This window comes from Camelina sativa, chromosome 7 (assembly GCF_030686135.1).
Source record: "Camelina sativa cultivar CO46 ecotype springtype chromosome 7, ASM3068613v1".
NCBI classification, from domain to species: Eukaryota; Viridiplantae; Streptophyta; class Magnoliopsida; order Brassicales; family Brassicaceae; genus Camelina; species Camelina sativa.
In genome coordinates, this window is record NC_141886.1 from 7,399,803 (window position 1) to 7,419,976 (window position 20,174).

A 20,174-nucleotide genomic window follows, 5' to 3' on the forward strand; every position below is an offset into this window, starting at 1 on the left:
AGGCTAGAAAACTTAGATGTCAAAGTTTCTCACTATATATCCTTAGCACAGCACACAAGTATATCTCTACAACACTAGAGAGCATTTTCCTTAAGATTTTATTTAGTCCCATTTGCGGTCACATTCAATTCCCTCAAAACACGGAAGCATCAAGCATCTATATTATTTGTTCTTTCCACATACCCTTAGGACTTAGCATGGTTTATGACTATCTTACGTTAGAAACCACCATTACTTAGGCTTAGCTCATTGTAGACATCGATCAAGTTATAGTGATCGGTACAGTTCTCTTGAGGGGTTAACTATGGCTTCTCTCATGAGGAGGTTCAAGTCCGGGCATATGATCAAGCTAATCTTTATAGGGTTGTATATAGGAGTATCTCGAGAAATGTTTCAGATTAGTTCCATTGCTCATTTTATTTATAAAACTGAATAAAATAACACACGTGGCAAGACTGATAATGACAAGAAATAAAAGTAAGAAAGGTGGTGGTGTGGGAATCAGATTCGATGTCAACTAATTGAAAGAGAGTACTACGCAGCTTTTTCTTCACTCTTTATAATTTGTGTGGTAAAGCTTTTACCCATTTGCCATACATTCACAAAGTATTCGAGTTTAAACTTATTCAAACATTTAATTTGAATAGGCACAATGTTGAAAAATGGATGAACAGTACTATTAATAGGTTTAATTTTTTCTTCCTTTAAACTTCCATTTTATCAAATCAAATCATTACATAAATCATGACTCATGAGTAATTAAGGTTGTTGCTTTGCCAAAAGATCAGCTATTATTACATAATACATACTATAAGTTTTAGGTTGTTGAAAATATATATACATAAATTAACGGGCTGTTATTGGAAAGGTAAATTCTAAATCTATATGAAATTGTAAATTTTAAAAATCAAAACACATAGATTTTGAAATAACATGTTTTATCATTGGATTTGAATCTTTCTATTTTACACTTTCATTAAATGAATAACATGAGATTTTAACAAATATTTGTAAATTATAAATATTTGTAAATCATAGAACCAATAACACATAATTTTGATAAGTATTTTAAAGTCAATGATTAAATTAACACATGACTTTTGGTTGGATTTCCAAATCCATTAAAATCATAAAACCAATAACCCCTTCTAAATCATAAATAAAAATGTGGGGGTTGTGGTGCATTGGTGGATATAAATATAATTTCCCGTTTATTTTCTTTTAGAGTTTTAATTTAAATAAGTCGTTGCATTATGAGATAGTTTAATTATAAGCACCAGTTTTCTCCCCACATGGGAGCTACCGGTGTTGGTACCGCAACCGTCCACTTCTGGAATTGGACCAAGGCCCAACTCCTCAAGATCATGGGCTGGAGACGCAAGCGGAATTGGCCCATCAAGCGTTAATCGGGAAGAATGGAGCGAGGTGAGGAGCGATACAGATCATTCCGGAGCTCGGAAGACGGTCAAAGATTCCTCTAATCAATTGTATTAAATAACGCGAAATGTGCGGGATTTAATGAGAGAAAATTAATAGTAGTCGGGTAGTATAAGTACGAATGGAGGGGTGATTGTAAAGGGGGTTGAAAAAACAAACAACTTTTACTTGGCAATAACATATTACTTCACTTCGCAATTGCATTCTTTACTCTATTATTTAGTTCGGAACTAGGATAGTGGAAAGCACCCCCGCCCAGTAACTCTCCGGAAATAGAAGAGTGAATTTCAGTTCTCACAACCTGTACTCCCATTTTTGGAAAAATCTCCACCAATGATAAAACGCCTTCGCGCGGATCACAAAATTGTACTTCATGTGTGTGTAATCCAAGATCATTATATAAATGATACATCTATCTTTGTATCTTCTTGTTCTTGAGGCATTCAACTACACCAACTCTTATTCATACAAAGTGTTAGGGGTGGATCCCCCTCCTAACAAAAAGCCTGGTCCAAAGAAAATTTTCTGAGGCCCAATTAAACACTTAAAAGGAGAGATGGGTATTTTGGTCCTTTCGAATGACAAACCGATACGATTTTCTATAAATATAAGCGTACGACGCTTAGGAAAGGGATTGGAAAAAAAGGAGGAGCTAAACACTGCAGAAAACACGAGTAATTAACTAAGCATCTCGTCCAAAACATAGCTCGTCCTTCACCTTACTTTCTCATTACTCTAGCTCGTCTAGCTCACTTTGTAGCTCGTCATCTTTGTGCCCAGACACCTGTTAATAAAGATTATTTCGACTCTCAGTTTGCTAACTAAACATTTTAATTGTGAGTGATATCCACATCAACACAAAGATAAATGTATAGTTTAGGATCAAGATATGTATACAGTTTATATAATAATCTATTTAACATACGTAGCTGTTTCTTGACATTATAGAGGCTCGAGACTAAATTTTTTACTTGTGTTATGGAATCGAACCGTTTATTATGCAATAGGTTTAAGTTTAGACCACTATTTATAAATCAAAAATTCAAAAAACAAATCGAACTGTAAATAGGTATTAGATAAAGGGCCTTTTAATGGGCCTAATAAGCCCAAATTATAGGAAGCACCGATACATTCCACGTTGGAAACATTGTCACGTGTACTCCTATTATTGGAGAAAATCTCCACCATATGAAAAGACACTCACGCGCTTCTTCGTCGTTCCAATTTTATTTTTAAAAAGATAATTCGTAAAATTAAAATTAAAATAAATAAAAATTAAAAAAAAATCTCTCTATCTTCTTCTCCTCTCATTCCTCGTCTCTCAAGCCACCTCCTCCTCCAATGGCGAGAGTTCTAGTCTCGTCTCCGTCTTCGTTCTTCGGTTCGCCGTTGATTAAACCGTCATCATCTTTTCGCTACGGTGGAAGTAACGCCGGAGGAGGAAGCGTTCAATTTCTACCATACCGGAGTAGTAATAATAAGCTCCTCACTACTTCAACTACCGTACGATTCAGCTTAAACGAGATTCCTCCTCTCCATGGATTAGATTCATCTGTAGACATCGGAGCGATTCTCACCAGAGCTGAGTCTTTTCTCTATACAATTGCCGACGCCGCCGTGGTTGGTGCTGATTCCGTCGTATCTACTGATCCCACCGCCGTGCAGAAGAGTGGTGGTTGGTTTGGTTTTATCTCCGATGGTATGGAATTGGTGCTTAAGGTGAGTTTTTAAGATTGCTCAATTCCGATCTCTGTGCGTTTAGAATTAAGCAAATGTTTCTGGAATTGTCTTTGTAGCTTTAAACTTTTGTGTTTTGGATATTTTTAGATTTTGAAGGATGGACTCACAGCAGTTCATGTGCCTTACGCTTATGGATTTGCGATTATCTTGCTTACGCTTATCGTCAAAGCTGCGACGTATCCTTTGACAAAGCAACAGGTGAGTGAGTGAGAGAGTCTAGTAGAATTTTGCAGCTCGTCTTGTCACTTTGATTCAGTTTTTGACATATTGAAATGAGAATTTGAGAGCATTGTTTGATGGATTTTGGAATCTTTGACTTAAGGTTGAATCAACACTCGCGATGCAAAATCTTCAACCCAAGATTAAAGCGATTCAACAACGTTACGCAGGCAATCAGGTGAAGTTCTTTCTTTGGCTAGAATCTGAGTTACTACTTGTTGATGATTGAGTCTGACTGTTTTTGTTCTGTTTATTTTTGGGATATGTAGGAGAGAATACAACTAGAGACATCACGCTTGTATAAACAAGCTGGTGTTAATCCATTGGCAGGTACTTCTCTAGAAGTTATGAGTTTTGTATCCCAGTTTTTGCTTCCTCAATTGTGCTGATTCTTGTTGTTTTGGTGTTAGGTTGCTTACCAACTCTAGCAACCATACCAGTTTGGATTGGTTTATACCAAGCTCTCTCCAACGTGGCTAACGAGGTACATGATATTACCTTATGTCTCTTTATAAACAACTATAAACCAGATAAGTTAGTTAGTTGGTAACATTGTTTTACTTTTTATTAATCTGTGCTTGAATTTTTGTTCTTACAGGGGCTTTTCACAGAAGGCTTCTTTTGGATTCCGTCTCTGGGTGGACCAACAAGTATAGCTGCTCGACAGAGTGGATCCGGCGTATCGTGGCTTTTTCCGTTTGTGGTAATGGAAGAAAAAAAAAACTGTTAACTTACGTGAATATATTTTCTCTTGTGATACTTATCTTATTGCTAAACTCTAACTTTCATGCAACTGAATCTTTGCTGTGCAATGAACCTTTTATCATATTGGTGTCTGATATTGTCCGGTGGTGCAGGACGGGCATCCACCATTGGGATGGTACGACACTGCAGCTTATCTTGTTCTACCTGTTCTCCTTATTGTCTCCCAGTATGTGTCAATGGAGATTATGAAGCCTCCTCAAGTGAGAAATAACACGAGCTTCTTTCCTTTTCCTATAACTAAAGCACTTTGGTATGATTGTTCTGAAACCGAATTTCTTTCCCTCAGACAGATGATCCTGCCCAGAAGAATACGCTTCTTGTTTTCAAGTTTCTTCCTCTCATGATCGGTTACTTTGCATTGTCTGTTCCATCAGGATTATCTATCTACTGGTTGGTTTCTCTCACCTTGAAACACTCATCTACCCATTTTATCTAGGTTAATCATCCTCAAAATGTATATAAGATGGGTTAAAAATTCCACAAATAAGAAGCTTGTTTGGATTAAGGAACTATCTAGTGTGACTATATTATGCAACAACAATATGATTCTATATGTGTGCATTGGTAGGATCAAGGTCTTTTTTTATTCTTGTTATTACTGCTGTTGCTTATGTTAAACCATCCTATGGTTTTAGGTTCACAAATAATGTACTCAGCACCGCCCAACAAGTATATCTGCGTAAACTAGGTGGTGCAAAGCCCAATATGGATGAAAACGCAAGCAAAATAATAAGTGCGGGACGGGCAAAGAGATCTATTGCGCAGCCTGACGATGCTGGCGAAAGGTAAGTAAATCCTGTTTTCTACTGGAGAATTTTATCTCCCATATCAAATGTTTTGCTTACAAGTTTTTCAATTTACCGACAAATGTATTGTGGAGTACAACAGATTTAGACAATTAAAGGAGCAAGAGAAGCGCAGCAAGAAGAACAAGGCAGTCGCGAAAGACACAGTTGAATTGGTAGATAATCAGTCTGAATCAGAAGAAGGATCGGATGATGAGGAAGAAGAGGCTCGTGAAGGAGCGTTAGCTTCGAGCACAACAAGCAAGCCGCTTCCTGACGTTGGCCAACGAAGAAGCAAAAGATCGAAAAGGAAACGCACTGTATAGAACCAAAAACAAACAAAATTGCTAGCAATGAAAAAGAAAGAGAGAGAAGAGATTTAAATGTTGTACTTTAGTCTGATCTTTTGCACACACAAAGTCCGGCAATATCTAAAATTAGGGCACAAAAAGATCATTCTAAAGTTACATGCAGTAGTAGTTGATCAAAAGTAAATTGATTGTATTTCTGTGATTCTCTTTTTTACAAAATGTATTAACGTAAATGTGTGTATTACTATGACATTCAACATGTCCACTTCAAATTTTGTTAGCCCTTTGTTGTAAACTCGTACCATATCGTTTGTGAATTTTCATGGATGTTACAGTTTATACAATTTTTATAGAAGAACTCCTAAATCATCTTCAAAACACAGTAAACTTTTGAATGTGTGTAACGAATAACGATTAGTTACTTTAGTAATCTAAGCTTCGTTTAAACTACTTGGGAAATGGAATCCAAGTTGTAGTTACTAGTTAGTGCTACTTTGTTTAATAAACTGAGCATTCAATTCCCAATGTATAATAAAACAACAATTACATCCTGATAAAGATACATTTGCCTCTTTGGATTGGGCATGGATTAGATAAAATAGAGAGAGGTAACATTAGGGATTGGGCTAATGAGGCCCGAGAAAGGGCAGCACGGTTTCCAAATTCTCGAAGTTGCCTAAGCAGACAAAAACACTCTTATTTTGTTGTTCTTGTCATTTGTCGTCTTTATGTGGTTGTCAAAGAACCCTTATACACTAATCTGAACGAATATAACATGTCAGTCTAGCCTTATTACACTAATATCTAGAGAAACTTGTCATGTTGTTACGGTCATGAGTCATAAAGCGTCAAATGTTAACAAATTTAGAGAACTTGATAGACCTTAATAGAAGAAGTTTTTTAAAAATAACACTTTTATAGATGGCTACACACAATTTATGTATGTTTACTCATAATAAATAACTTGTAAACATGATATATGAGAAGTTGTGAACGTTGATATAAAAATTACCTTTGGTGTTTACATGGTTACTATCATAGTAAAAAGCAAACTTGTTGGAACCAGCTAAGCATATTTTTAAAAATGTCATTTTCCAACCATCCAATATAGTGATAATTTACCTAAGAAAGACCTTAGGATTAATCTTCCAATGAAGGAAAACAAATTAAAGGCTTCACTAAAGTCACAAACCGATTGCAAATATGCCATCATTATATACTTCAAAGAGGTTTGAAACTTTTTGACTCATAGAATCCAATATTCATGACTTTATAAACTCACATTAAAGCCCTCCATATCCTTAAACCACATGCTAAAATCATTGCCTAACTACCACAAACATCATGCATATCAGTTAAAACCACAAAAGGGTACTTTAGTCATTCCAAATACCACAAAAATCATGCATATCAAAAAACTAATTAAGCTTATATATACACACACGTCGCATTGCCAAAAGCAAAAACACAATGGCTAAAACCTCTCTTCCTCTCGCCGCCTCTTTCCTCCTCCTCATCTCCTTCTCCTCCGCCGCAGACACCGGCCGTCTCTTCCTCACCGTCGTCAACAACTGTCCCTTCACCGTCTGGCCAGCCATTCAACCTAACGCCGGCCACCCCGTCCTAGAAAAAGGTGGCTTCGCTCTCCCAACCTTCACTCACCGTTCCTTCTCCGCCCCAACCACACACTGGTCCGGTCGCATCTGGGCCAGAACCGGTTGCGCCCACTACAATGGCAAGTTCTCCTGTATCACCGGAGACTGCGGAAACCGCCTCGAATGCAACGGTCTCGGCGGTGCAACACCAGCTTCTCTCGCTCAGTTCGACCTCCACCACGGTGGACACAAAGACTTCTCCTCGTACGGTGTCTCTCTCGTCGACGGCTACAACGTTCCTATGACTGTGACTCCTCACGAAGGACATGGTGTCTGTCCCGTCGTTGGCTGTCGTGAAGATCTTCTGAAAACGTGTCCGGGTCATCTTCAGGTCCGGTCGCACGCTGGACACGTGGTTGCTTGTAAGAGTGGGTGTGAGGCTTTCCATTCAGACGAGCTGTGTTGTCAAGGTCATTACAATAGTCCTAACACGTGTAAAGCTTCGAGCCATTCGTTGTTCTTCAAGCATGCGTGTCCTTCGACTTTCACATTTGCTCATGATAGTCCTTCGCTTATGCATGACTGTTCATCTCCTAGAGAGCTCAAAGTCATCTTCTGCCACTAATTATGTGTCTCTACTTTGTGATGTTGTTCCGATCTATCTTCCCTTCGTTTGGTTTACTTTGGTTCTGATTGGTTTAGTTTGCGATTTCCCGGTTCAGATATGTAGTCCCAACTATGAAATTAAGTATTATTATCTTGAAATTGCTTTCTCTTTATTTCTGTTTTAAGTTTGGTTCACTGTTAAACACTTAAAACATTCACATAATAGAATGGTAACATTTTAAAAAATTTGGTTGAAGAATAAACCATTTTGAAAAGGATGATATTATTGATATTAGAGAAAGAGTACATTGTTTTATTCGAGACATGCAGGTTAACGCAGTGTCTTGTTCTTTCACATTTTTATCTTTTTGTGTTTGTCGGTAGATATTTTATTTCACCAGTTTCCACATTTTCAAAAATATATAATTGAAATGTAAATAAAATTTCTCACCGTTGTATTATTTGTTAAACAAATTATACAAGTACTATTTCGGTTGTAAAAAAACAGAAATCTGAACTGTACAGTGGCTATTTTGTATTTGGAGAAGAAAAAAACGATAAAGAACGAATTATTTGATGTACATTATATAATCACAAGAGGACTTTAGGCATGAAAATGAAACAAACGAAAAAGCTGCATTCTCACGTGAAAGATTCTCGTTTCCGTTTTGTGCGTGAGAGAGATTTTACACTTCTTTTGTAAAAGTTGGATATCCTGAGATAAATCCAAATTATTATCTCCCAAAACAAAAAAAGATCCTTTTCAAAAAGAAAAAGAAATTAAAGAAGCATTATTAGTGTTAGGACGTCAACAAGTGTACGCTCAATCAATTTATAAAAAGATGATACTACTAGATTTTACATAAATTGGTTCAAAATTTATATACTCTCACCTCTCTCTAATTAACCAAAAAAATATATATATGTAAAAATATTACTTAATAAACAGTTATTGTACTGATTGAGCTGCCATTTACTAAGTCATTAAGAGTTTCATTCTTACCACAAATTGTAGGATGAAGCAGTAATTAACTTGTTAACAGAAACAACTAGTAACATTTTTTTGAAAGTAGTGATTTTAGGTTGATTGTACCAGAAGCAGAAGAAAAACGCCAGCTTTTCCAAAATATTTCTAATGCTTGTTTTAAAAAATTGAACATTGTAATTTTAGAAAAATAATAGCCCTTTTGTTTTTTTGTCATTGCATCAGAAATGTTTATTTCTTGTTTTTGCATTAACAAATTATAATTGGTAAAAAAGAAATTAAAAAAAATTGACACTATTTTTTTATGTTGCTAGATGCTGAAACGACTCGAACCGTTTTTTTATAATAATAATAATAATAATAATAATAAATACTCTACAATTAGTGGTTCCATACCCACTAGCCACCTAGCCACAAACACATACAACAACGGATAACAATACCAATAAATAACCAATAATAAATAAACAGTATTAAACCATAAACAATATTCAATATACAAACAACAGGAAACATAGAACCAGCAACCTAGCAATGTTCTAATGACATAACTCTAGCAACCTAGCAATGCCAGACAACAACCAATCGAGTCCTTAAAACATCCTCCTCTTTCATTCCCTTGATTCCACGATCACACTTTGCTTTTACCTGCACCACAAACACAAATTGAGATGCATGAGTATTTGATAAACACTTAGTGAGGCAATCATCCCATCTACTGGGCTATACACATAAGCAACTGAGATACCAATGATCCAAACAATCAACAAACAAACATACAAACCAGGAAAACAAACATCGTCTCGCTGGAAGGGAGGTGTCGACCGACACCAGCCAAGTGTCGACCAACACTGGCTCTTGATGTCGACCGACACTACCCCACAGTGTCGATCGATGCTGCTTCACTGGTGTCGACCGACACTGACTCTGCAATCGCGAACCGCTCGAAGCCGAGAGTTGCATCTCGCTTCCAATCATCACCAAATCGTCCAATACTCAAACCCAAAGCCTTATACATCCGTAGGAACCTGTAGCAACCATTCCCATCAAGAAATACACAAAACAACAGCAAACAAGAAAGAACAAAGGAATTTCAGGCTTAGATCAGCCATGGTCATGCACTCACCTCTTTGCAGGAAGTTTCTGACCAACCACGACGAATCCAACCTTCCTAGCAAGCCTCTAACACGTCTCTAGCCCTCAATCTTTACTCCCACAACAAGATCTCTCCCAAAAAGCCTTGAAATCTCCCAAAACCTCAAGAACAAAGTTTCTCTAGTTTTCTCTCTGTCACAAACGGCGTAACAACAACAAAAACACGACCTAAGTCGTTCTCCCACTTAAATAGTCCGGTTCTATGGTTTTCCTTAAACCAAACCGACCCAAATCGACGATTAAATCGAACTGGTCAAACCAGAAATAACTGGTGTTGACCGACACCCCCTTGGTGTCGATCGACACCCATCCCCAAAACGCAGAGTTTTGGTTCACGGATGTACAAATGCCTAGATCCATAATTAAACTTATCTCTAGCAAATTACCCTCATATTATTTACTAGGCCTGGGACTTCGGTTATTTCGGTGAATTCGGTTCGGTTATTTTGGTTTTTCGGTTTTTTTGAGTTTTGAAAATCTTACCGAATTGAACCGAAATATATTTCGGTTTCTCGGTTAATTCGGTTTTAAAATTTCAAAACCGAAATTAACCGAAATTTGATTAAAAACATGAAAAAATCGAATTTTTCGGTTATTTAGAGATAATTTCGGGTTTTTCGGTTTTATTTCAAATATTTCGGTTTTTTCGGTTTTGGTTATTTCGGTTATTTTAGGGTAAATTCGGTTATTTTAGGGTAAATTTCGGTTTTATTAGTTTTTTTCCTAAAAAACTTTAAAAAAATTTTTTAAAAAAAAAAAAAAATCGGTTAACCGAAAAACGAACCGAAATAACCGAAATATTTTGTTTTTTTTGGAAACAAAAAATTGTACCGATCGGTTCAGCCGCCATAACCGAAACCGAACCGAACACCAAAAATATCGGTTCGGTTCGGTTCGGTTATTTCGATTCGGTTTAAAATCCCAGGGCTATTATTTACACTGGTAAAATAGTTAAATGTATTCAGTAATCACTAATCAGTTAAACTTGGTTTTAGTTTTGACTTTTTAGTATCAATTGGGCTCCCGACTTCATGTTGGTCAAAGAAGTCTGTGGGCTTAGGCCTATGGCATCTATGGATAAGGCCAATGAAAGAGCAATGCGTGAGCAGTGACATTCTTGTTTAATATGATGAGTGTCGTCCGTTGCAACAACAAAAATAGACAGCTAACACATCAGAAGTGTTAGGTATTGTCATATCTCTGTCCTTTTCAAATAGTATTTTTGTAGAGGCACACTACTGGAGTAACTTATCTACATAAATATTTCTACTTACCAAACATTTCTGTAACCCGTTACCACTAGAAGACTAATGAAAATTTCCATTTTATTTTAAAGCTGATAAAATATATTCATTCGAGACACACAAACACATGTTTCACCAGCTTGTGCTTAGGGTCGGCCGGCTCTGTGCTTTGGTAAATAGTAAGCGTTGGATAATCAAGAAAGAGAAAAGATCTATAATTGGCTAATTCTCATTAAGTCTGCACAACATCAAAAGTACAATATATCTCTTTTTATAAAAGACGAAGTTACAATATTGTTTTCCAAATCAATGCCACAAACTCATGTGAACAGTGAAACTATAAAACCAGCCACTTTCATGGATAAAAAAGAGAACATTTGAATAAATTTTTCTAATAAAACGAGAATCATAACTTTTTCTTTTTCACAAGTTGCCTGCAGAGCAAAGCATGAATTTTTAGATATACATGGGGGCATCGATTTAACATTTTTAACTAGTAGGTCAAACTGCTTTAAAAGCATGAAGCTTTTTTACGTCTCAAACTCTTCTGTCCCATTTTAAACTAGTACTATAAAAAAGTGTCTCCTCGTTTCTCATTTAGATGTACAAGTACAATATATTTAGGTAGCTGTTGTCCATGTAGGAAGTTTTGTTTAGTTTGTTCGCACAACTGGTCTAATTGCTTCGTTAGGTGTGTTTCTAGTCAAATTGCAAAAGAAAGTTAAAGCTTTAGATTAAAACTTAATTTCTAATGTTTACGTGTATGTTTTTTCTTATATATATTATTACAAAGGCGTCTTAGTTTTTTTTTTTTTTTTTTTTTTTTTTTTTTTTTTTTTTTTTTTTTTAGTTTTTGTAAATTGGGAATTCAATCTTTACCAAACCTGAAAAGATATTTTTTCAGATCAGATTATTCTTCTCCAAAAAATTTAAAGTAATCCGTTAAAACGTACGTCTCCTACCATATCCATAATCGCCCAATAGTAATTAAACTATACTTATTTTTACCTTTACCTATATTGTTTAAACCCGTAACCTAGTTGCATGAAAATTTTAAATTTGGTTGGAAGTGTGATTTTTGTTTTAGAACTAGAAACGACATCGAAATCTTTTTGGAAACACAGAGAAACGAAGCATGGAAAAAAAATATTTTAAAAACGCGACAAAAGCTTGTGTTTTTTTTTATATTTTAAAAGCATAATTAGACCGTAAATTTTCAATTTTGTGTTATAATAAACATAGGAAATGCGAAGTTATTTTAGGTGTTCTCATTTCTAATTAAACAATAAAATAGGATTATAGTTAACCCTCAAAATATTTAAATCTATAACGAAAACTTTTTCATTATTATTAACTTTCATTCTCATTAAAAAATCACTAACAGTTTCTCCTCTATGAGCATGCAAATTTTAATATTGAATAGAGTCGCATCCAAATTGAAAAGTCATTTAGAGAGATTTGCATATGCTAAGTTCTTGTGGGTAAAAAAAGATTGTTGTTTAATAAAATACCATTAAGAGCATACTAACAAATTAAAAATAGTTGATTGAAAGCATTGAGATCTCTCGAGCAATTAATTGACCTAACAAAACAAAACAAAAAAGAAGAGACTAGAGATTAAAGTGGAAACAAGTGGTGTGTGTTGTGCGGACCGTGAAGTACGTCATACGGTCTTCCTGTTTCCGGATGTCCTAAAAGACGAACGATCGCATGAAATTGGTCCACAAAAACATTTGAGCATCGATCAATTAACAATAATTAATTATGTAGGTCTATTTATTTATTAGGATTCCACTTTAATTTATTTAATACTCCATATATATATTTTTTAAGAGTTTGCGGTGAGACGTAAGCTGACCTTTCGAAGTCGGAATAGATATGGCACTTAGCTGATGCAGGCAATTTGATAGGCTCTCACTAATATCACACAATCAACTAGTAACTTCGCATTATCTTTAGTTTATGATCAGTCTATTTTACTTTTACCTACTCACCTCCTAGTCCTTTAACCTGATAGTTTTTTTCTTACATGTCGACATGTTACCATTTTATTTTGCTTCTAAATTCATTTAAGTTTGTAAAATGCACGTTATGTTATCATTCACAAATTAAACCGAGCCATAACACCTTCTGAACTTAAAAAAAATGTTTTGTGTTGTTCAGCAAATATGTTGTGTTTTTTACTTTTCTTGTTTCGTTTTCTTTTTTTTTCTTGAGCAAATTTGTTTTCTTTTCTAAAAAATATTTCTCTGCCAAAAAGAAGATTTTCTACTAGTGGATGAGCTGAATTTAAACGTGATTTATTGTGTTCATTGACTACCCCTTTCATTCACCCTTACTTTCTTACATTTGGAATTTGATGGGGTTATTCTTTGTTTTGGGTGTTCACGATTGAGAGCAGTGTTTACCAAATTTCATCCACAGTATATTGTTGTCTTTCAAAAAGACTCATAAATCTTTTTGTGTCGATTCTCCATACGGCAAGCTCTAGTATTCATATAGCTAAAAAGAAATAAATCTTTTTACTCAACAGAAAACAACAACTAAAAAATTGACAACTTATCCAGTGGCGGACCCATGTTAGTGGATAGAGGTGCAGTTGTGACAGACAGCCATCAATAAAATAGATTACCTTTTTACACTGGTGATGGTCATTAACGTGGCATAGTGGTATGGAATGAACCCACTTCAACATTGAGGTAAATAATACGATGCTCCGTTGAAACATTTGTTGTCTGTTTTGGTACACGGTTCAAATGTTTCCCACCATTGAATACATCTCTGCATGTATGCATTTTTGCATGCAGCTTCCACTATAAGATTGAAATGCTTATAATGTCAATCAACTCACTATATTTTATTTACAGCTGAAAAGAGAAAAACAAATTGAAGCCAGACCACTTCTCAGCTCAGCAACTCAAATCGCAGCTAAACCACTTAAACGCATCAATTGAATGGACAATTAAAAGATAAATTAAATGACTCTATAAATAAAGCAGCGAACGAAATTAAGAGTTCATCACACTAGAAAATTTGTATCATATAGTTACGTTTTTTGCAACAAATTAATGACAAATAATATCTACAAATTGTTACAAATTAGTGACAATATTTAAATTAATAGATATTATAGCTAATTAGTTACTAAGTGTAGTTGTATAATGATAAATAGTAACATACATAATTTGTAGTAAAAATGCTACATATTTTGTGACACAAAATATTGTAACACTATGATACACAATGCTAAATATAGCAAATTCATAGCAGAAATCTTTTGGAAACTAGAACCAACACTTAGAAAAAAATAACATTTCCTTTTATTATATTGTTTGGAGAAAAACAATTTATAAAAAAAAGTTAGACCCGGAAAAAAAAACTTCGCAGATCTCTTCTCCTCTCTATCGTTGATGTCTGATCTACTCTTCCACCTCTCCGCCGCTATGGCTGAACCGCGCTCCCCCACCCTCATACTCCTCGTCCACCTCCTCTGTCTCTCTTTTATTCGACCCAGCTCACCCAAACCCTACATCACTTTCAATCGAATCTACATGCTTCTCTTGCATATAAGACTAGAATTGAAAATTCATTCTCTTCGTGATTTCAACAAGTCTAAATGAATTCAATGTGGCAATGTCTCTCGTTTTGTGTAGCCTCTTTCTCTCTTGCGCTGGTGAATTATATTCGTGAGGTTTTAATCTGATAAGGGGTTAATTTAGGGTTTATAAGTTTCGGGTTTGAATTTGGAGTTGTTTAATCTTTCTTTTTTTGAATTTTGCTGGATTTGTGAATTTCTTTATGGGGTTTGGATTATGTTTGAACTATTATTCTGCTTATATTTCATTTTGTATTTTGTTTAATCGCTCACAAATTTAGCTTATAGATGACTTAATTATATGTTAGTTAGCATATCTTTTGATTTTGTTTCTCCGTCTCGGGTGAATTAGGAATAGAGACATCAATTAGGAATAGGTTTATTTTTGTCATTCTGTTTTAAGATTTTGTGTTTTGCTATTTTTGAGAGGTTGACTTTTGGTTTGTTTGTCTTCTCGATTTCCTATCCCTTTTATCTCGATCTCCAATCTCATATTGAAATTGTTATCAAATTATGTGTTTCGGATGAGATGAATTCCAAAGCGCTTTTTTGATTCTTAGAATTTGAGCAGACAATAACTGATAATCTGAATTCATTGGATGTTGGAACAAAACATTCATAATTGGTCTTTGTTGCAAATAGTGTATTCGATTTTAACGAGAAAAAGTAAATTAAACATTCATTTTTGGTCTTTGTTAAACTTTTCTTAAATTGGCAAGTAAGAAAAATTTGCAGGTCTGCTAAAGCTTTGTAATTTAGCTGTGCTTGTTTGTTTTTAGCTGCTAAAGTTGAAGAGATATCCGTTTCTCTCTCAGGAACCACGGGAAGAGTCTAAGCCTCTCTCACATGCGTTAAGAGAAGACAGAACATCCTAGGTGCGTTTATGAGCAGTTCCACTGTCCTAAAAGCTGGAATCAATCACAAAGTTATTAATTTTATAGTCTCTTATTTGTAACTTTATAATCAAACTGGTGTGTCGTTTCCTCTTCTAAACACACTAGTTTGAATTTCATTCAACCTATGAATTTTGTGAATGATGTAACCTAAACACAATAACGATATTGCTCCCCCATGTAAGTGTTTTCTACAACTCTCTATTCTTTCCATGTATATATATTTTTGTTGTTGTTTCCTCATCTGTGTTGTTTAACTGTGTTCTTACAAATGTTTTTGGGTCTAGGAAGTTGGTACTTTTGGGACTGTAAGTCATCCTTAAGTATTGTGGTGAGACTGAGTTTCTCGATAAACTGGAGATGGTGAGTATTGGCTGCAAGAAAGGTAACTAACTTCTCTCAATGCGGTCTGATGTTCTTGATGTTTACTTGTTTGGTTGTTGGTTAAATTTCTGGTGATATTGTTCTTATACTAGAGGCTAAAGTTTTAAAAAATTCTGCAGGTCAAGTTCAGTTTATTTCAGTTTTCAGTGGATGATATTCACAGGCAATTCAAGTGCTCATGGTAGAGTTGGTGCCACCGCTGCCGACTGCTGCTTCAATCCTTGAGTACTTGACTGCAGAGGTTCTTGAGTTAGCTGGAAACGCTAGCAAAGATCTGAAAGTGAAGAGTATAACTCCATGGCATTTGCAGTTGGCCATGAGAGGAATGTGGGAATGAAAAGAATGATAAGTTTAGGACATGATTTTGTGTTTTATTTATGACTTGGTTTGATGGTTACATGTTCTCTTCTAGAGTTCATGTTTGTAATGTGTTCACTTTGTATGATTTTCTTTAATGGAAAAGAATTTGTAATTTATGATTTTTTTTTGTTGGCTTTAGATCTTTCGAAATCTATCAATTGATTATTGTTATAATAGGTGTACAATTTGACAGAATAAATGTAAAAAGTTTATGACAAGTAACTGTGTAACTTGTTGTGAGTCTATTAGTCACCAAAATTTTTTGGCATTTTGTATATATCACTACTAATATTTATGATGCAAATTGTAACAATTGGTGATAGATAAATATAATAATTAGTAGCAACTTGCGACGTATTAATTTGTATCTAATTTGTGGCAACTTGCGACAATTTGTTATAATGAAGAATTTTGTGATGATAAAATAGTTACAATTTTTTTTTATCTCAAAACTGTAACAAATTTTATTTAGCTACGCAAAATGTGTTATATCTACTTAATTTTTCGTAACTATACAATACAATACTATTATTGTGAACATATTTTGGTTTTGTTAATAATTACTTAAAGTGCAGGTATCTTATCAAGAGGTGTTAGTCTACGAAGGTCCGTTTTCGCATGTACATTTTCATTAAGTATTATGAAAATAAATACTTTAAAAGTTTATTATTCAAAACAGAAACTATTTTTTACAGTTTAAAAAACAAAAATCAAAAACCTTAACACCCAAGGATATAAAATCTTATTGTTAATTAGCAAAATGTCCTACTGGCGTAATTTTTTTTAAGAAGTCCAATTTTCTCAATACATTTTCTTTTAAAGTCTATGATAAACTTAATTACACGTTTTTTTTAAAATAAGTTTTTAACAAAAGTAAAGAGTGCCTACGTTTAGGTGAGTTGTTTGTCTCTCCTGAAGCCTATTTTTTTTAATAACGTTTAGGTGAGTTGTTTGTCTCTCCTGAAGCCTATTGGAAATTTAAGCATTTAATGATGATCGTTAGCAACTTAAATTAGTGACCTTCATTTGAGTGGGGTTGTCACGTAAACGAACATCGTCATAAGCATTTTGAGCACTGTGAGAATTGTCGGTACCATGAACTTTGATTACGCCATCAAATTTAGGACATGATATATATATATATATATAAATACAACTTTTTATTTGATGTATGTAAATGTAAGGATAATAGATAATATTGAATTCTAAAATTTACCGGTAAATATGAATCTCTTACATGTTTACAAATAAAATGCGACTCCAAGCATTACAAATCTACTGACAATGCATTGATTTTTTTTTCCGCCATATTGACAATGCATTGTTAAGAGATTGAAATGAGACCGTCTAGACTCTAAACTCTGATAATCAACAATCTTAAAATAATTGGGTAAAAAAACCCCAAAATAAATTAAGAGAGATGTATAGGATAATATTAGTGCAGATGTATGTTTATTCTGATTTATTATATATTGTTTAAATGATAGAAATAAAGATTATTCAATGTTTGGCTTTAACTAACTAAATGCACTAACCAAATTTCTTAGAAGGATTCGTAACTTCCCACTTGACCCTTCCTCCTTCTCAAGGAACACAGACAAAAAAAAAAGAGAGAGAAAAAATCTTAAGTAAATATCAGTACAATTAGGACCAAGCATAATGTAAGTGGAAATCTAGAAGAAATCCACTTTGTGAATAGAGTAAAGGGTTTCGGAATTTCTAGATATTATAATTTAATGACATCAGCTGCATGTCTATATATTATTCATACGATTTCACTATTTTTAGCAAACCCAGTAGGATATGACTTATCTCAAATAGCAATATAGAGTAACTAAAAAAAAATAGAGTACCTAAATAAATATCTTTAACAAATAAAAAAGTACTCCTCTAGCGAATTATACGTAGAAAATGAACTGTTGGGAACGTTGGTGAACCAAAAATCACTAGATAAGTAGTAAACATAACATTCCATCCAACTTTGATGTTCTTCTATGGTAGTCCTTATTATTCTTTAATTAGAAAAAGAGTTCAATGTTAGGTTGGGTTTCTCCTGGCTTTAGTTTGGGCCGCATGAAATAAAGTTGAAATTAGTTGTTTAGTAGTATATATGGTACAAAAAAAGTAATACTAATAAATTAGAGGAGTAAACGTAGGGGATAATGGTGAGATCTAAAGTCTAAAACTTTAACGGAAACGAGAGATTTGGTAGGAGATTTGAAGGCGGCTAAAGCTCTAATTAACATGCACGCGTTTTAGAGAGTGGTCGGCTCTCTTTGCGGTTAATTTTCGCCGCTTTTTAACTCGAAATGTTGTTTTTTTTTTTTACTTACTCTAGATATTGAGTCCTGTTTATTCAAATATATCTGTTAAAATAATTTTTTCAAAATGTAAAAGCACAAGTATACAGCCGCCTAAACACAAATCATAAACATTACTCCCTTTTTCATAATATAGAATATTTTAAAGATTTGGTTATGTTTCATAATATAAAATATTTTCAATTTTCTAAGTAATTTTAAATTAATTTTTTATTTTTTATTTATTTATTATATGTTAGTTTTATTTATGATTAGTTAAACTTTTTTAAAAATAGATATTTATTATTATGTATGGTTTTAGCTAAAACATCTTATATTTTGAAATAGAGAAAGTATATTAATTGTTCGTTTAGGTGGGAAAATGCTCACATGATGTTTCTAGAGTCACTTAGGTGTAATGTGGTCACTACTTTGGTATAGAGTTTGTTTTTTAGCCTCGGGCTAAGGGATAACAACTGTTAAAAGATGTACTAATTAGCATCGAGTGTGGAAACTGTCCTTTTTACACAAAAGTGTGTTTAAAAACTTGGTGTCAAATATAACAACGGTACGGATTTGAACCTGAGATTGCTTTCGACTCCATTGACCATCTTTCTCAGGTTTATGTCTACCTTTCTCTTGTTTTTCTTGGAGGTTGGTTCTTTTTTAAGGAAATTAAAGGGATGCGCGTAAACGGCGGAACGTAAATTAGTAATTATCTTTCTTGTCGGGACGAATACTAATGCTGCGACGGTGAGATAAGCTATATGTTTTGTAAAACAAAAAAGGAAAAAAATAAATACTTGTATTACATTATCAATTTGTCATTCGAATTAATCAGTCAAAATAACACTAATTAACGGGAAAACTTATTGAACTGCTACTAGTCAACAAAAGCTTAATAGAGGTGGTCAAATTGTGTTAAAAGAAAAAGGTGTAAAAGTTGTTAATATTTATTACCAAGTTATCTATGTTATCGGTTTGACGTGAGATCATACTATATGTAAAATTTGACTTAATATGATTATTGTTTCATCAAACTCACAAAAAAAGAGTATGAAATTTAAACGGATAACTTTTGAAATTGGCATCTTAAAATTTGTATGTGCCATCTTAACATTTACACCAAAAGAAAAACAAAAAAATTGTATTTGCCTTCTTCCACAATGTAGTCTCATTTTCTTGCCTACCTTATACAAAGTATTTGATGATTATTTTAGTTTCGCATGAGAAGCTTCTACGTGTCTTTAAGTGATCTATAAAGGTGATGCATTTGCATGTGGATGATGTGTTGAGTAAAATTCACATGATCATTTTGGTTTTTCTGTGATCTTGAGTCGGCAAACCGTGTTTTCATGGGAGTCTTTTGTCTTCTTTCTTTTTCTTCTAAATATATTACTGTTGAGTCGGTGAGTCTGGTAATCATCAGACTTTCAGAGTATTTATGGACAAAAGATACATTTCAAATGTATGCCTGATAAAAACTGACGATAACTTAGCAAACATTATCCTATTTCTATATCTACACCAATGAATAAAAAAAATATCTATACATGAAATATCAATGCCATAAAGAAAATAACGAGTCAATAACAGAAAAAGTTTTCAAAAAAACAAATAAAAATAAAAAAAAACAAATAAAAAAACAGAAAAAGTAAATTATTAAATCATGTCTTGAAATACATATAAATTTAGCGTTATGCTTTTTCTTTTTTTTTTGAAGATAATTTTAAGAGGTGTATTACATTAGACATGGACAAAAAGTCAAAAACGGTTTTGGTTGAATCATTACGTCGGTCA

The 20,174-nt window shown here is 33.9% G+C and overlaps 2 protein-coding genes and 1 long non-coding RNA gene across 14 annotated transcripts; all 3 read left to right on the forward strand.

The window, feature by feature from the left end:
* The first annotated feature begins 2,635 nt into the window (after positions 1 to 2,635).
* LOC104700642 (inner membrane protein ALBINO3, chloroplastic) lies at positions 2,636 to 5,552 on the forward strand. Its single transcript, XM_010416180.3, has 10 exons — positions 2,636 to 3,156; positions 3,265 to 3,375; positions 3,500 to 3,574; positions 3,666 to 3,726; positions 3,807 to 3,880; positions 3,995 to 4,099; positions 4,254 to 4,361; positions 4,448 to 4,551; positions 4,797 to 4,946; positions 5,050 to 5,552. The coding sequence occupies exons 1-10, from the start codon at positions 2,779 to 2,781 to the stop codon at positions 5,270 to 5,272; spliced, it is 1,389 nt and encodes a 462-aa protein (XP_010414482.2). The 5' UTR covers positions 2,636 to 2,778; the 3' UTR covers positions 5,273 to 5,552.
* A 954-nt stretch (positions 5,553 to 6,506) lies between these two features.
* Positions 6,507 to 7,617, forward strand: LOC104700643 (osmotin-like protein). Its single transcript, XM_010416182.3, has one exon. It carries the CDS (start codon positions 6,728 to 6,730, stop codon positions 7,475 to 7,477), a length of 750 nt encoding a protein of 249 aa, XP_010414484.1. The 5' UTR covers positions 6,507 to 6,727; the 3' UTR covers positions 7,478 to 7,617.
* Positions 7,618 to 14,154: 6,537 nt separating this feature from the next.
* Positions 14,155 to 16,188, forward strand: LOC104700644 (uncharacterized). Of its 12 annotated transcripts, none has more exons than XR_015562746.1 (5): positions 14,155 to 14,533; positions 15,253 to 15,312; positions 15,439 to 15,510; positions 15,622 to 15,715; positions 15,834 to 16,188. It is a non-coding gene; the product is annotated as an uncharacterized LOC104700644 (long non-coding RNA). The 12 variants fall into 12 exon arrangements; XR_015562741.1 differs by having other exon boundaries at positions 14,192 to 14,533; positions 15,618 to 15,715; XR_015562742.1 differs by having other exon boundaries at positions 14,395 to 14,528; positions 15,618 to 15,715.
* The last annotated feature ends 3,986 nt before the right edge of the window (positions 16,189 to 20,174 follow it).

What these genes read in the sequence shown, in the direction of transcription:
- LOC104700642 (XM_010416180.3), top strand. Translation starts at nt 2,779, where the DNA reads ATGGCGAGAGTTCTAGTCTCGTCTCCGTCTTCGTTCTTCGGTTCGCCG. An exon ending in GTATGGAATTGGTGCTTAAG is followed by an intron (nt 3,157 to 3,264) that starts GTGAGTTTTTAA and finishes GGATATTTTTAG; the next exon opens with ATTTTGAAGGATGGACTCAC. An exon ending in AACGTTACGCAGGCAATCAG is followed by an intron (nt 3,575 to 3,665) that starts GTGAAGTTCTTT and finishes TGGGATATGTAG; the next exon opens with GAGAGAATACAACTAGAGAC.
- LOC104700643 (XM_010416182.3), top strand. Translation starts at nt 6,728, where the DNA reads ATGGCTAAAACCTCTCTTCCTCTCGCCGCCTCTTTCCTCCTCCTCATC.